This window comes from Protopterus annectens, chromosome 13.part0, assembly GCF_019279795.1.
Source record: "Protopterus annectens isolate FY-2018-M chromosome 13.part0, PAN1.0, whole genome shotgun sequence".
NCBI classification, from domain to species: domain Eukaryota; kingdom Metazoa; phylum Chordata; order Ceratodontiformes; family Protopteridae; genus Protopterus; species Protopterus annectens.
Window position 1 is genome coordinate 523,617,235 of NC_056747.1, and position 14,844 is coordinate 523,632,078.

General features: G+C 39.7%; 1 protein-coding gene across 1 annotated transcript in view; it reads right to left on the reverse strand.

Annotated features, from left to right (window-relative positions):
- Positions 1–14,844, reverse strand: part of LOC122787927 (peripheral-type benzodiazepine receptor-associated protein 1-like) — a 1,795,954-nt gene that overhangs the window by 1,265,214 nt on the left and 515,896 nt on the right. Inside the window, exon 7 of the mRNA XM_044054852.1 lies at positions 14,507–14,629. Coding sequence (XP_043910787.1) covers positions 14,507–14,629 — 123 coding nt within the window. The remainder of the gene's footprint in view (positions 1–14,506; positions 14,630–14,844) is intronic.

Below are 14,844 nucleotides of genomic sequence, written 5' to 3' on the forward strand. Positions count from 1 at the left end.
GGGAGGGGGGCTTAGCATAGTGAGAGAACCAGCAGTACTTTAAACAAAAAAAAAAAAACAAAACAAAAAAAAAAAACTAAATGAATTCTAATGTTAATTCCACTTAGCTAAGTGCCACAAATGAGTAATAAAATAAAACACGTCTAGCTAACAAAAAATCCTAGAATATAAAAAAAGTTGTCTGGACAGTAAAACTAGTTATAAATAAACCAAATGATAATTGCAAACTACTATAATACATTATAAATGCATAACAATGTTTATTAAAACATATCATAACATTGGTTAAAATAGAACTTACATAACTTAAGAAACAGAATTGCTAAATCTTGTGTTAAATTTTCTGTGCCCTAAGCTTTAAAATGCTTGAAACAAAGCAAGCATCATTAATCCCAGGAAACTGCTTGGCATTTAATCTCAGCTGCCATACTGTTTCTCTATACTCCAAGAATTTTTTATTGACACAATCTGATAAACAGAATCATCTGAAAGCAGGGAAGTTATACTACTAATATAGTCCATAAGGTCCATGATCACCAGACCCCCTCCCTTATCTGGCTTCATACATCCTATATTTTTACTCGAGGTGACCGTCTCCAAAATGTCCCTTTCTTGTTTGGTTAGATTAAAGTATCTCTGTTTCTTCTGTTGAGCAAAGAAATTTCTAATGTCCCTTTCACATCTTTTTTTAAATACAATCATGGGATGAAGGGGGGGGGGTTGGCTACACTCTTTCTTTTGAAATCCTTATTAGAAATATCCATCCCTATCTCGTTGTGATATAACAAAAGAAAGTTCCATTTCCTACTGAATAACTTAGGTTCAAAATTGTGTTCTCAATATTCACATGACCAGAGGGAATAAAAGTCAATCCTTTTCAAAAATAACTTGTGATATTCCAGGTTTATCTCAACACTGGAAAATTTGTAGATGTTAAATTTGTGAAAGGACGTAATAGAAACGGTACCTTCACTGACTGTCCCAAGTTGTCTATTTACCATCACTTGTATGAACCATTGCTGTTGTTCCTCCTCTTCCAGCTGTTCTCTCCCCTTGTTTGATTCGAATTTTGTATTCTCGCTGATTGTTTGTTGGCCAGTCTCTTTGACCATGTTAGTTCAGGTTGACCTAAAGGGACACCCTGATCCTGTCTGATATGGTCATCTCTCTGCATATTGTGCACCAACATTTACTTTTAAGAAATGGACAAATTTGAATATTCTTGAAAGACCTCTTAGGGACTTGTGTAATGGCTCACTTATGATTTACAAATGTGGCAGCTGTCATCAATGCCCCTATAGACTGATTTCAATACTGTTATTTTCGGAAAAGTTTCTAGGTGGATGGTCAAGGGAAGGTATAACTGTTTGACCAACAGGGTTGTGTACATGGTTAGGTGCTGTACATCATGATAATTTTAATAAAAGAATTTACCAGCGCGTACACAGCATTTTGAAAAAGGATGACAGGAGTGCATTAGCCAAACATGCTGCTTGCTGCCACAATTTCTCTATGTTCAAGTTTTGTATCCTAGAGAAAACTGATGCAGCAGATTTTTCTGGGGACTGGAAAAATCAATTATTACATCACAAAATGCTTTGGCAACTGAGACTGGATGCTATGAACTTCCCAGGATTAAATGTTGCTATCTCCATTACAGTGAGTTAAAATTAAGAGCATCAAAGATTTAAACAACTTTTTTTTTTGTTGACATTAAGTTGTTTGGACTCTGGTTGGTTTTGTTTGAGAGATGCTAGCCATTGGATATAAGCATCAATTCTACATTCTGGTTGGTAGGGACTTGTGATTGGTTCCTTGTTACTCCTGATTAGGATGTTTTCATCTGACTGCTGCCAATTTAACATGACCTCATTGGTTGGCTCTTCTAGTGAGAGTTTAGCTATTTGATAAAAATAGCATTTTTGTATTCAGACTGGGAAAGACTTACAATGTTTCTTTTTTCACATTTCATTTTTATTTTTTTATCTGATTGGTGTTTAATTCATCAAACTGATTTGGGTCTGTTATGGGAGAATGCTTACCCACCATTTTTAAAGCTTGTCTTTTTAGTTTTACTCGTGGTGCTGAAGATGGCTTACTGACAAAAAATGCTTAACCATATGTATTTTTTAATATGGATTTCAACAGGCACCTTCATTAAACTTCCTTTTCCGATTGCTACCTGGTTGTTTTGTTATTTTATTAGTGTACATTCCAGTGTCAGTTTGGAGCTTTTTTTTTTTTATTCAATTCTTATGTAAATTATATTTTTACCAATGTTATAATACGGTTTCATAAGCATTATTATGCATTTATAATGTATTATCGTAGTTTGCAATTATCATTTGGTTCATTTACAACTAGTTTTACTGTCCAGACAACTAGTTGTTATATTCTAGGAATTTTCATTAGCTAGAGCGGTTTTATTTTATTATTCATTTATGGCACTTAGCTGAGCTGAAGTAATGGATATTGAAATTAACAGTAAGAATTTATTTACTTTTTTTTGTTTAAAATAGTGCTGGTTCATTATTCTTTGTCTTAATTAGATATTGATCATGTGAACTTTTTAATGAATATAAAATGCACCTGTTTTAGATAGACTTCACTCTGATGAAGCCCAAATAGTATGATGGGTGAAAGCATTTAGTCTCTGTATTTTATGTGAAATAAATTTGAGCCCCCACGAGCATTGTTTGGCATTGGTGATTTTTTTTATTTCTATTCTGATGTGGTTTGTGTCTTTTATACTAAGTGGCTCAAGGAATATATGTATACAACTAGGGGTATGTAAAACAGTTAAGAAAAGGCAGGAAATAACTTAAGGAAACTAAAAAAGGAGCTGCGCTATTGGTAATTTCCTGAAAGGGAAAACAACAGCGTGGGAAGACAATCAGGTGTTTGATCTCCAGGTAAAGGTATGCCTGGCAGAATACAGATAAACACAGACAGAGGGGTGGGGAAGTGATAATAGGAAGCAAAAAGTCAAAAACTGTCTCTGGGAAGGGGTTTTAGTGGAATAAAGAACAGGGGATGCTACTAAGAAGTGGATGATTAATGACACACATAAAATATTACACAATAATTATAAAACAATAGAGATAGACTGTGAAGGAAGATTAGAATGACAAATTACAGAAAAGCAATGGGAAAACATTTGTAAGGCCCCTATGTATGTTACAAAGTCCAGAAGATTTAGGATATATGCATGGAATTATTTATACAGATTCTTTTATACCCCCCAGTATATCTCTCAGCTTCTTAGGGCAAGAAATCTGGACAAAGCCCAAAATAACAGGGGGCAAAGGCCCAAAAATAGGGGCATATTTTTAAACATTGATCTTATAAACTTAAAAAGTTGCTAAAAAACAGGATTTGTATTAACATGCATTTTCTGAAGGATATGAAGTCTGAAACTCAAAATCTGTGCCATTATTTAGTTACTTCAATCCTCAGTGATTTGCCAGAAAACCATTTTATGAATAACACATCAAAATAGGAGTCAAAAATATGGACGGTTGAGCCCCAGCAAGCTGTAGAGTAATAGTAGGGAATGAAAAGAGAACCTGGAAACACATTTTCTGGGGATGTGTGGAGTTATCGCACTTTAAGGACTCCCTACAGAACATGATATAGTTGTTGGGGGAACATATTAAATTATATTATTGAGTTGGTGTCTAGGTTTAGAATCATCACGACATAGTAAGGCCTTAAGTTTAATATTAATGGCAGCCAAAAAAAGCAATTACACAAAAGTGGAAGTCAAGAATTAGAACAGCTATAAATGAAGTATTGACTACTGTAAAGGGAATAAAAAAATCAAGAGTTGGAACCATTAAAAGATGGTGGAAGCAATTTTCATAGTGCTTTTTTGAGTAATGTATACAAAATAATCCTGAAATAGATAAAATAAGTACGTTGAAAGGAAATGAAAAGCGTTGTGACAATGTTCTAAATGTACAAGAATAAATTAATAGAGCTACAATGGAAACTGTGTGTATACAACAATGCAAAGTGCCATTGTGATTTGTTGTTCATTGTTATTAACATATTTATGTTCAAGTCACAAAGAATGAGATTAATAAAGTTGTTTATAACAAAATTATAACAGTCTAATTTTTCACAGTACAGAAGGGAGAAATTATTAGAGTTTAGGTAACAGAAATTAGAAGTTGTGGTTGCTCTACATACTTTGTTTTGCGACTGATGAAAAGTTGGGTCACTGGTAAATAAAGAACAGACTATAGCTGGCTGTTCTTACAGTGAGAATATCAGTAAGAAAGAGAGCAGAATATTCCTACAGGAAAGGATCCTAGTATTAAGGCAAGGCAGCTTTCTGCAATACAAGTATACAAAAAGCTTTATTTAAGACTGAGCTGTGATGCTCAGAGACTGGAGCTAAGTAACATAGTCTATATATTCTGTTGACAGTTGTCTGGATTGGGTGGACAACTGAAGGCTGCTGTGGGTGTTTTGCACTTTAAAAGTTGTTTTTTGCCTTGTTTAATTGTTGTAGGCTACACATTCAAGTGCGCTAGCCGATCTGAAGCATTTACTGTATTCTTGTGCCCAGTTTCTGTTGTATAAGTGAAAAAAAGAAAAAAAAAATATCCTTGTTTCCCGCCTTTTCTGAACTACAATAGTCCAGTTTACAGGTCTTGCTGAATTCTAGGCTGTGTCATACTTCCTGTGTTGCTCATATCCTTACTTGGATAGGAGGAAGCTTCTCTGTTCACCAGTGAGAGTGGGGAGCTCTGAGCAGCCTATCTGTCCCTGAAGGAGTGGTCTCAGCCCAGTAACTAGAAGCTTATTGGCCATTTTGGGCCATTTCCTATCTCTTTCAAACTCCCTGCCTTAAAACCCGCTTTAGCGGTTTTGCGCATTGTGCCACGTCACGCAGCGCCGTTTAAGCAGTTTTAAACTATTCCCGGCTCCACAAAGTCTGTTCTTTAATTTTTCCCTTAGAATTAGTCAAACTCTCAAAATAAGCACTCAACCTTCATTCTACAGCCCAGCACTTGCTCAAATTTCTCAGTAAGCAGTAACAAACGTTAGCACTACACCCCCTTATACTATCCAGAAGTACAAGGCTCCCTATTCGTCCACTCCGGACAATCAATAAATCAGTTCTTTAAACCATCCAGGCATGTCCAAAGTGCAGTTTCAGGTATACTCTCCAGTCCAGCTGGTGAATCTGGGAGTCTTAAGGCAATGTTACAATTGCCATATGTACACAGACAACCCTCTCCTCCTTCCAACTAACTCAAATATATGTGAGAGATGCAACTATACAGCCAAACTGGAGGCCAAGCTCTCTCAACCCAAGACTGGCACAGTCATTCAGGAGGAGAAGGAAACCACTCGCACCACACAACCAGTCTCACACAGACCAATCGCACCAGCAAACAAGACACAAACTTACAAAACATACCCGGAGGCTCTAAATAAAAATCTGCCAAAGCAACAGAGACCTCCAAAGCAGACATCCAAGCAAACGCTACCCCACAACAACTTTCACATATCACATACTTCACAAAGTTAGTGTGCCATGCAGTCGCAGCCCCTAAGGCTAAATAACACACCTAATACACTGATAATTGCAGACTCTGTTGACAGGCACACTGACGTCCCACTCACCAGACTGAACAAGGAGAAGGTCACTGTGAGCTGCCTGTCGGGTGCCAGGATCTGCCACATAACACAAGCACTCGGGTCACTCCCACAGCAGGTACAAATATGACTCTGTCATTGCCCATGTTGCTGTGAATGACGTGAGACGTACCTCCCTCGACTACATGAAAAGAGACATAGATGGAGCTCTCTGATCATATAGCCCAGGCCGGCATGACCCTGACCCTGAGTAGCATCTTGCCCTCACCAGGAATGATGCCATAGTATAAAGACAAAATGATCAATTTCAACAATTGGCTGGCTAAGCTATTGGTGTCATTCAAAGGGGATCCATTGTCTGTCAGTCTGGGATGACATGCTCGACAAGCCACATTGCTTCACCACAGGGACAGCTTGCACCTGTCACCCTTAGGCTTTCTAATACTGGCTAAGGCTCTTACCACCCCCTTAGTGCCTTTTTTAGGCAAGCCTCAAAAGACAAACCCACCTCCATAAACAATATCAGAAACAAAAAACTAAGGGTAATGTTACTCAACGCCAGAAGTCTAAACCTCAAGATGCACGCACTCAAGGCACTCCTCAGTATGGAGAAAATAGAAATCTGTGCAGTAACAGAAACCTGGTTCAAGGCCCCAAAGAGCACCCCAGCACTATCAGGATTCAACTCATACCATTTTTTTCGGCCCCAGAACTCGGACCGAAATACTAAAGGTGGGGGAGTATCCATTTTCATCAAGGATACATACACCTCCAGGTTAGTGGCACTGCACGAGGCAACAGAAACCATCCATGTGCAACTAACAGTAGGTAAAACTGCTTTTCAATTTGTAGCCTGCTACAGATCACCCCACCTTGTCTCGGACCCCACTCGGCATTCCTGAGAACATTGGAGAATATAAAGGACTCACCAAACACCATGATATTGGGGGATTTCAACTACCCAAACATTGACTGGGAAAACTACTCAAGTCCCAACTTTTTTGCCCAATGGTTCCAGGAGTTTATAAACTCAAACGCCATGGAACAACTGGTCACCACTCCCACAAGAGGGGACAACATATTGGACTTGGTCATCACCAACATGGGGGCTCAATGTTCCACACCAGAGGCAAACCCCTCATTGATAAGATCAGACCATAAACTAATCACAGTGGACATCCACATCCCGATCCCACCCCCAGCCAAGGAAACCACTGTGAAAAATTTCTCAAAAGCAAACTTCACACTTCTCAAGAAGAGGTGGAATGTTTCAAAGCCCCCGGGAAAATGGAAAATGCTACCCAAACCGCAGACTCCTTTACAAATGCACTCTATGAGCACCTACAGGAATGCATGGATCGTGCCATCCCAAGTAAAACTAAGACTCACTCCTCCAAAAACAGGAGACCAGTCTGGTGGACCCCGGCCATAAATAAGTTATACAACAGAAGGAGAAAACTATTACATAAATCAAAATCCCAAAAAGAGAAGGCATCCCTGATCAGTACTAGCAAGAAACTTCGATCCCTCATAAAATCATCAAAGGCTAGCTTTGAAAGAAAAATTGCTAAAGGCTCTAAAGATAATCACAAGGCATTCTTCAGCTATGTCAGGAATCTGGGTGGCAACTCACAGATCTGCTCTGAGCTGGTGCAAAATGGCACAAAATACACTGAACCCACTGACATTGCCAACATCCTGGCAGACAGGTTCAGTGCAAACTTTACCCCCCCTTCCCTCCCAAAAGAGCCAGTGTCTATCCCAGAAGAATGTAGTCCCCCAGATATCACAGACACACAGGTGAAAGCAGCCCTCTCCAAGGTAAAAAAACACAGCATCAATGGGACCCTCACATAAATTCACTGTTCCAACTCAGCCTTACCACAGGTTATGTACCCAAAGAATGGCGTACAGCAACAGTGATCCTGCTCCACAAAGGTGGCGCCACAATGGATCCCGGGAACTATCGCTCTATAAGCCTGACCAGTCTGGTCTGCAAGGCTATGGAGCGCATCATCATGGATCTCATAAACAAAGACATTGGAAACCTCCAAACACTGGACCCTACCCAATTCGGCTTTGTTAAAGGCAGATCTTGCCTCTTAAACCTAGATGACTTCTTCGAAATAGTAACCAAAGCCATAGATGAGGAAAAGGTAGTCCACACAGCCTACCTCGACCTTGCAAAGGCCTTTGACACAATATCCCACTCTGGCATCATAAATAAGCTTACCAGCTTAAATATTAACCCATATGTCACAAGATGGGTTGCAAACTGGCTCAAGGATAGAACTCACATGGTCAGAGTCACGGGTGCCATGTCCAACTCTAAAACGGTTACAAGTGGCGTCCCACAAGGCTCAGTCCTGGGACCCCTCTTGTTCGGAATATACTTCTCTGAGGTACAGGCAAACACAGGAGGACTATGGCTTACCAAGTTCGCAGATGATTGCAAACTGGGAGCCATAATAGACTCACCAGCTGACACAAGCATCCTCCAGAAGGGCCTTACGGAGATGGATACCTGGTGTCAGAACCATGGCCTCAAGCTAAATGCCAAAAAGTGCATAGTCATCCCCTTTGGGAAAAACAAAGTGCCCACAAACTACCACATAGGAGGTAATCCACTAAGTATAGAAGAAGTAATTAGGGATTTGGGGACCCAAGTAGATAGTAACCTCTCCTTTGACAATCACATTGCCAAAGTGGTTAGAAAAACCTTCTTATAGCTCACCTAATCACAAAAGGGTTCACATCTAGATCAAGACAGGTCACTGTGCCCCTCTACTCATTGCTTATCAGGCCCATATTTGAATACAATGCCCCATTTGGGATGTACCTTACCTCACCTGCAACAGCTGGAGAGACCTGAAAAATACCTCACCAAGAGGATCATGGGCCTCAAACAGATGCCCTATGCAGCTCGACTAAAGAAACTCCAGCTCTACTCAGTTGCTTACCGCCTACTCAGAGGCGATCTCTGCCTGACGTACAAGGCCATGTCTAACCCGGAATTGTTGGACATGCTCCACCTCAAGAAAACCAAATTCATTAGAGCTACACACTCCAGGGATTTAAATCTTAACACAACAATAAATAGGACATGCTGGAGGGATAGATTCATATCCCAAAGGCTTCCCTTGCTCTGGAATAGAATCCCAGTCCATGTTAGGCAGAGCCCCTCACTGACCCTCTTCAAGAGAAATCTTGATGAGTGGATGGGAAATCGTAAATTTACTCCTGGGATCACTTCAATGGCCCTGCTGGACAGAGGCTCAGGAATCTAGTATAAAAGGGAGGCGAAAGCCAACACATTCCGGCTAGGCTTATAAATGTCCTAGGGCAGATAGCCTAGTACCTACCTATGAATCTATAAGACTGAGTTCTAGCTGAACTAAAAAAACAGCTGAAAAAAAACTCCTTTACTAAAAGCATTCTTGCTTCCAGAGAAAGAAAGTGGAAGATTTATATTGACAAGAACAGAAGGGCCGACAACATCTTGTGTCCTAAATCCACTTGTGCTGGCTTCAGGCTCACATCAGGCTTATTCAGTGAGATGAATGTTTCGAGATCCGTGGTGGTGTACCTGTTTGGGGGCCCTGCCTTCAAGCAGTGTGCAATGGGGCATTACAAGGCTGTGCTATACCTCTACAGTTGCATGTTGCCTCTTCAACAGCCCTATCCCTTCTATGTGGTTTGCACTCTGCCATGATCTCCAGTACCACCAGTAACACTAAGACTAAACCTCTTCCATTCAACCCCCCCCCCAGAGAGAGAGGTTAGCAGGAAAAGCCCCTTCATTCTTCTCCCTCCCCTAGTCAGCTCCTCCAGTATCAGGGTTGATAATAGAACCATGGCTGTCTGAGTCTAGGCAGGGCTCACTTCCTTTATGTCACAGAGCTGACTAAAACCTTGTTTATTTCTGATATTACCTTATCAAAATGGTGGACATATACAATGCTTTAGTTCAGCCAGATTCTGAAGTATTTAAAAACATGGGTGTTTTTCCAGCGGATAGAGTGTGGGGTAAACAATATTCCAATATAAACTTAAGCCAAACACAGGAAACACAACCTAGTGGCAAAAAAGCAATATCACAACTCATTTGCCTGTGGTAGTTGGCAGAGCATTAAGGTGGAATGACTTCAATTTGTTGACTAGCATAAGGAATCCAGGTTACTTCAGTGAAATGGAGACATGTTATTTCAGAAAAAATCTCGTAGCCCTGTGTTAAGTAGCTTTACTGTTTTTAGTTAGGGAAGAGCTAATGATCTCAAAGTCTGGCACCACAAAACAGTTATGGCCATGATCATACACTTACAGCTTTGCTGCTAAACTTTCAGCTGAGGTAGTACAGTCTACCCAAAATTTAACTAGACTGGCCAATAAGAATGTCAGGCTGGCCAGTAGTCCATAATGTCATAGACAGTGAATTGAAAAATAGCTAATCAGTTTCCTCTCCAAGTGTTTCAATAAGCTGACAAGCTGTGCTCCAAAGGATGGATGGAAATGGTCCTTGTAAACAGAGATGGGAATATTCAACTAACATCGGCAGTTTTGACAGCTAGGATTCGATGAGCTACTACTCAATGAGTCTGCTGATGAGATCATGGACAATACCTTCAAATTAAAAAAAAAAAGTCACAAAAGCACCACAGAGGTATTCCACAGAACCTGTCCACAAATTATGGTCACCATTACATATGTTCAACATGGTAAGCATTTTTTCCTTAAATCACTCAACAATGAACAGCAACAACTTTAACCTAAAGTGTTAAACTAGAGGGCAGAATTTGCTAACCACAGCTAAAGCTAAGGAAAGTCATCTTAAGATTCATCTGGGCAGTTGCAGATGACTTTCTCTGGAAAGCAAGAGTTCAAGTAATTCATATACTGCATTACATGGAACTTTCTGCAGTGACTCCAAATCAACTACACAATCCATAAATTCAGCACAAGACCACTTTATGTTTAAGCTCAACTAATCATGTACTTCACTGGCAGATCAACTGAGGCTGGTGATATAACCTATATTTGGTTGAGTAAGTCTAGTTACCATGATGCAGTGACTGATGGCAATGGAGACTTTAAATAGATCAAGGAACTAGACCGCTCTAAATATTTCCTTGCTCAGCTCCTTCCTCAGCAATTTCACTATAAAAAAGAGGGTGTGTCAATACCATGCCCTTTCTGGAAACTACATTTGCCTGCAGAAGTCTTGTACATTGTTATGAATCATTTTATCAAGGCCACTTGTGGTGACCCAATTCAAGTCAGTTCTTTTGCTGTCCCTGTAAACTGCTCCCACATGCATAAAATCAGCTTGAGAGCTACTAAACTGTTTTCCATTACATGCACTTGGTAAATCCTTATCAGCTATTTATCTGCCTTCCAAGACAGAAGTAGTTACCTGGTGGACTAATTCTAGCCCTATGTAAGAAAACTAAAACTATCAATGGTCAACTGCGACAGCATCTTCAGATACCTAAAACATTTGCTCAATTTTCACTAAATTACTATTGAAATAAGCATCATTACCATTAGCTGGGGATATAGAACAAATTAAACCTCGACTCACTCAGTACCACTTCTGAAAACAACAGGAAAATAAGAACACTGCATACCTTAATGCATTAGCATTTGAAAAAGGTTCGATTTACTTGAGTACTACATAAAGTTTTGCAGACAAGACATACAATCTACCGTACAGTTCTAGAATGAAATATGGTAGCTTCATTCTCCACTGAACAATTTTACCACTCTTTTCAAAGCCAAAGACCTGGAAAACGGTTTGAAGATGGCATCTTGTGCCTACTGGCTAGACATATTACTAACATGTTAATTACTGGCTTTTTCAGTACAGGTGATAAGCCTAGGTAAGTTATCTGTGAAACATTTAATTAGTTGACACCGAAAACTTGGTAAAGGATTTGATTATTATACCTTCCAGACTCACTTACAGGAACCTTTACCATCTTAAAGAGTATTGAACCACAAATGGGCAAGCCTAAACTTATTAGGTGACTTTTAATATACATTGGGATGAGCACTGTAAGGGCACCTTACACAAGTGCTTGATGGAATCATTCTTTATACAAAATGTAGCTGAAATTGTAATAACTAATGTTCTCAACAAAAACTACTAATTGCTGGACTGAATGCTTACCTAACATACCTAAGAGATTTTCCAAATCATGAACACTGCTCCACATTTTAACAGTTTACTGCATTATCACAACCATTTTTTAAAGCAGATGAAGCAATAAGTCTACTCGCCATTCAGACAAATCTATGAAACGGTCACTTCCAAAAGTACTTACAGCCACAGGTATGTTTCACATCACAAACTAACTGACGTAGTCTTGTGGTATCTGCTTATTATGCCCCCTACATGAAAAGTATTACTCTAAGGTCACCAGATGAGTAAGACAGGTCAATGCGACGGTTAACCTCTGAAACAATAAGAACACTAGCTGCAAAGAAAAAAAAAAGAATGGACTACCTTCAAAATTCTAAATAGTCACTTTACTGGGCAGGAAGTCTGCTGTATTAGAAACAAATACAACAGTCTGATAAATAAGCAAGTATGACTATTCAAAAAGCCTAAATGTTTCTGGCAGGAAATAAATGCCAAAGCCTGAAAAACATAGTCTACAGTGGATATCACTTTTATTTATAAAAAAGTAGTTCACATCTACTACCTTAGTTGCTGACAAAGGATCTGCAGATTGTTTAGCATGTTACAGTTAGGGAGGCACATTCATCAATAAGGTTAGTCCATAAAGAAACCACTAGTTCCACATCCTATGACTTCATCCTCAGTTTTGCCTTCGACTAAACCATTATAAAATGCAGTGAGGGTCTAGTTAAAAAGTTTACTTTGACTGAAGTAAGGCAGGCTAACTTGGCTTATTCCCTGAATTCATGAAACTATGCAACAACTTCACTAACATTTCACCTTTGTCATATTATTATTATCCTTTCTCACTACCTACCAGCCACCTAATATCAACCTCAAGCTTATGCATTCCTTTATCGTTGATAGATCCATTAGGCTGAGAGCTGTCTAGAGGTGCCACCATTCAGGTAGACACTGGGAGTTTGCACTCTCACTGCAAAGGAGGCATTTGTGCAAATCCCTAATCCTGCCCCTGGACAGAGGGACGGGCTACCTGCAACACTATGAGGGTTCAATATGTCCTCCCCCTGTGAGTACATGCATTCATGCACTCACTAATGAGGGATGTTATGAGGTGGTAGTTTGTTGAGCTGTAAGCCCACCACCAAGATGACCACTACAACACTAACCCTTGTCTGACGAACTGTAGCTGTCGGCATCCTGCACTGCCTTAGTCTCCTCCACAGGATGGACACAGCCATCCTCTCTTGTTAGTGCTGTTAAGTGTCCAACCTGGTAACTGAACTCAGGCCACACGGACCATAATCAGGGCTTTATCCCTGTACACCACTGGTCCTGGCTCCTCCCCTCAGTAACATTATCCACTTCTCTCTGACCACAGACTCTTCACCAGAACTCTGAAAGATACTCATCTTAGTCCCTCAGCCCAAGGAAGGGTCACCTCGCAATGCTGACTCAAATACATCAAAAGCACACCTAGTCCCACTCTCAAAGATGATGGAAAACACATTTGCTATACAACTTAATTTACAAAACTATGAATTCCTTTGTGAATAACAGAGTGTTCTAGAAGGGCAAACATACTGCAGCATCACAACTGACTCTCAAGAAAAGCATCCACATTAGTACAATGTGAATTAAGTGCTGCAGTTTTCATCATCTTAATTACAACCTATGACTCCACACAACACCACATCAAATCTATACAGCCTGATCCAGACAACGTTAAGATGGTTTAACAGCTGTTTACATGAACATCAGAGTTCAAGTCAGACGGTCAGAATTCTGTAGAGTTTATTTTACAAATGAAATTAATTCTCCAGGTGTCTGTTCTGGGACACCTCCTGTTCACTCTTTAATACCTAGGTATTAATAACATTTATTTTTCTGTCAGGCCAACATTCCAACTCTTCTTTATGCTGATGGTCTGACAATCAGTTCTTCAGAACATTCACAGACTCTTATCAGTCTTTCATTAGCCCTGAACTTAGAAAAACGTTCTAAATAGTTTAAGCATATGGAATTAAGCAAGGACCTTAAGACTCAAGCCATGCTTTTTATTAAGGTACATGGCAAAGTGGATTACTGCACCCCCTAATAGGGGAGCAAACTTGGGCAGTTTGACAGACAGGTGTAGAGATAGGGAGAAAGGTTTGGGCCATTCATACAAAAAAGCTCTGATTGCTAGCATGCCAAGTAAAGTGCCAAACACCCCAATGTTTGCCTGGATAATGGTTCCCCTACATGTTTCATACCCTTGAGGATTTGAAGGAAAATCCCCACACCTAGGGAACAAATGGAATCAAGTACATTAGGGAGAGGCTCCATGGTCACAGTGGCATAAGGAAAAAACAAAAGCACACACAGAAACAAAATATATTCTAAAGACAAATGACGTAGCAGTGGACACAAAGTTACATGCATGCAAACCAATGTAAACATAGTACAGCTGTAGCAGTGCAATAAGCAGGTTATATAAGACTTCCACATGTTCTACTAGCTAGCAAACTAAAATACTATGGCCACAGCCTATGAATATCTGGCAAAAACATTGACAATGAAACAGATTTGCAAAGTTTCAAAAATGCAGCACCACTCTTTTACAGAAAACCGTTTAGATGCAAAATCTGTTCAAGTGGGCTACTGTTTTGTACATCCTGATTTCACATCAAATGTTCTTAGGGTTAAGATGGCAAAAGTAAAAATTCTAAACAGTGATACTTCTCTCACTAAAAAGCCCTAATTCTCTATTCATACCTTAAGGACCTCTTCTAGGCTCTCCAGTTTGGCGTGGAGTTGCAGATTTTCCCGCAGGCCCAAATCTCGTTCTTCTACCACTCCACTGAGCTGCACCCTCAAGTTTTCATTTTCCAGATCAAGCTTCCAAAAAAAAGAAGAAAAAGAAAATTAGTGTTTCATACTTGAAACTGGACTGTCAGACTGGAAATGAAACCCAAGTTATCTCATATTTATTATAAATGTATAACTTGTTTCAAAAACTACATGAAGTTATTATTCTCCCCCTGCATAGCTCTTGTGGAGCCCACTTTAATACAATATAGTATTAGGATATAATAAATCTGCAATGAACACCC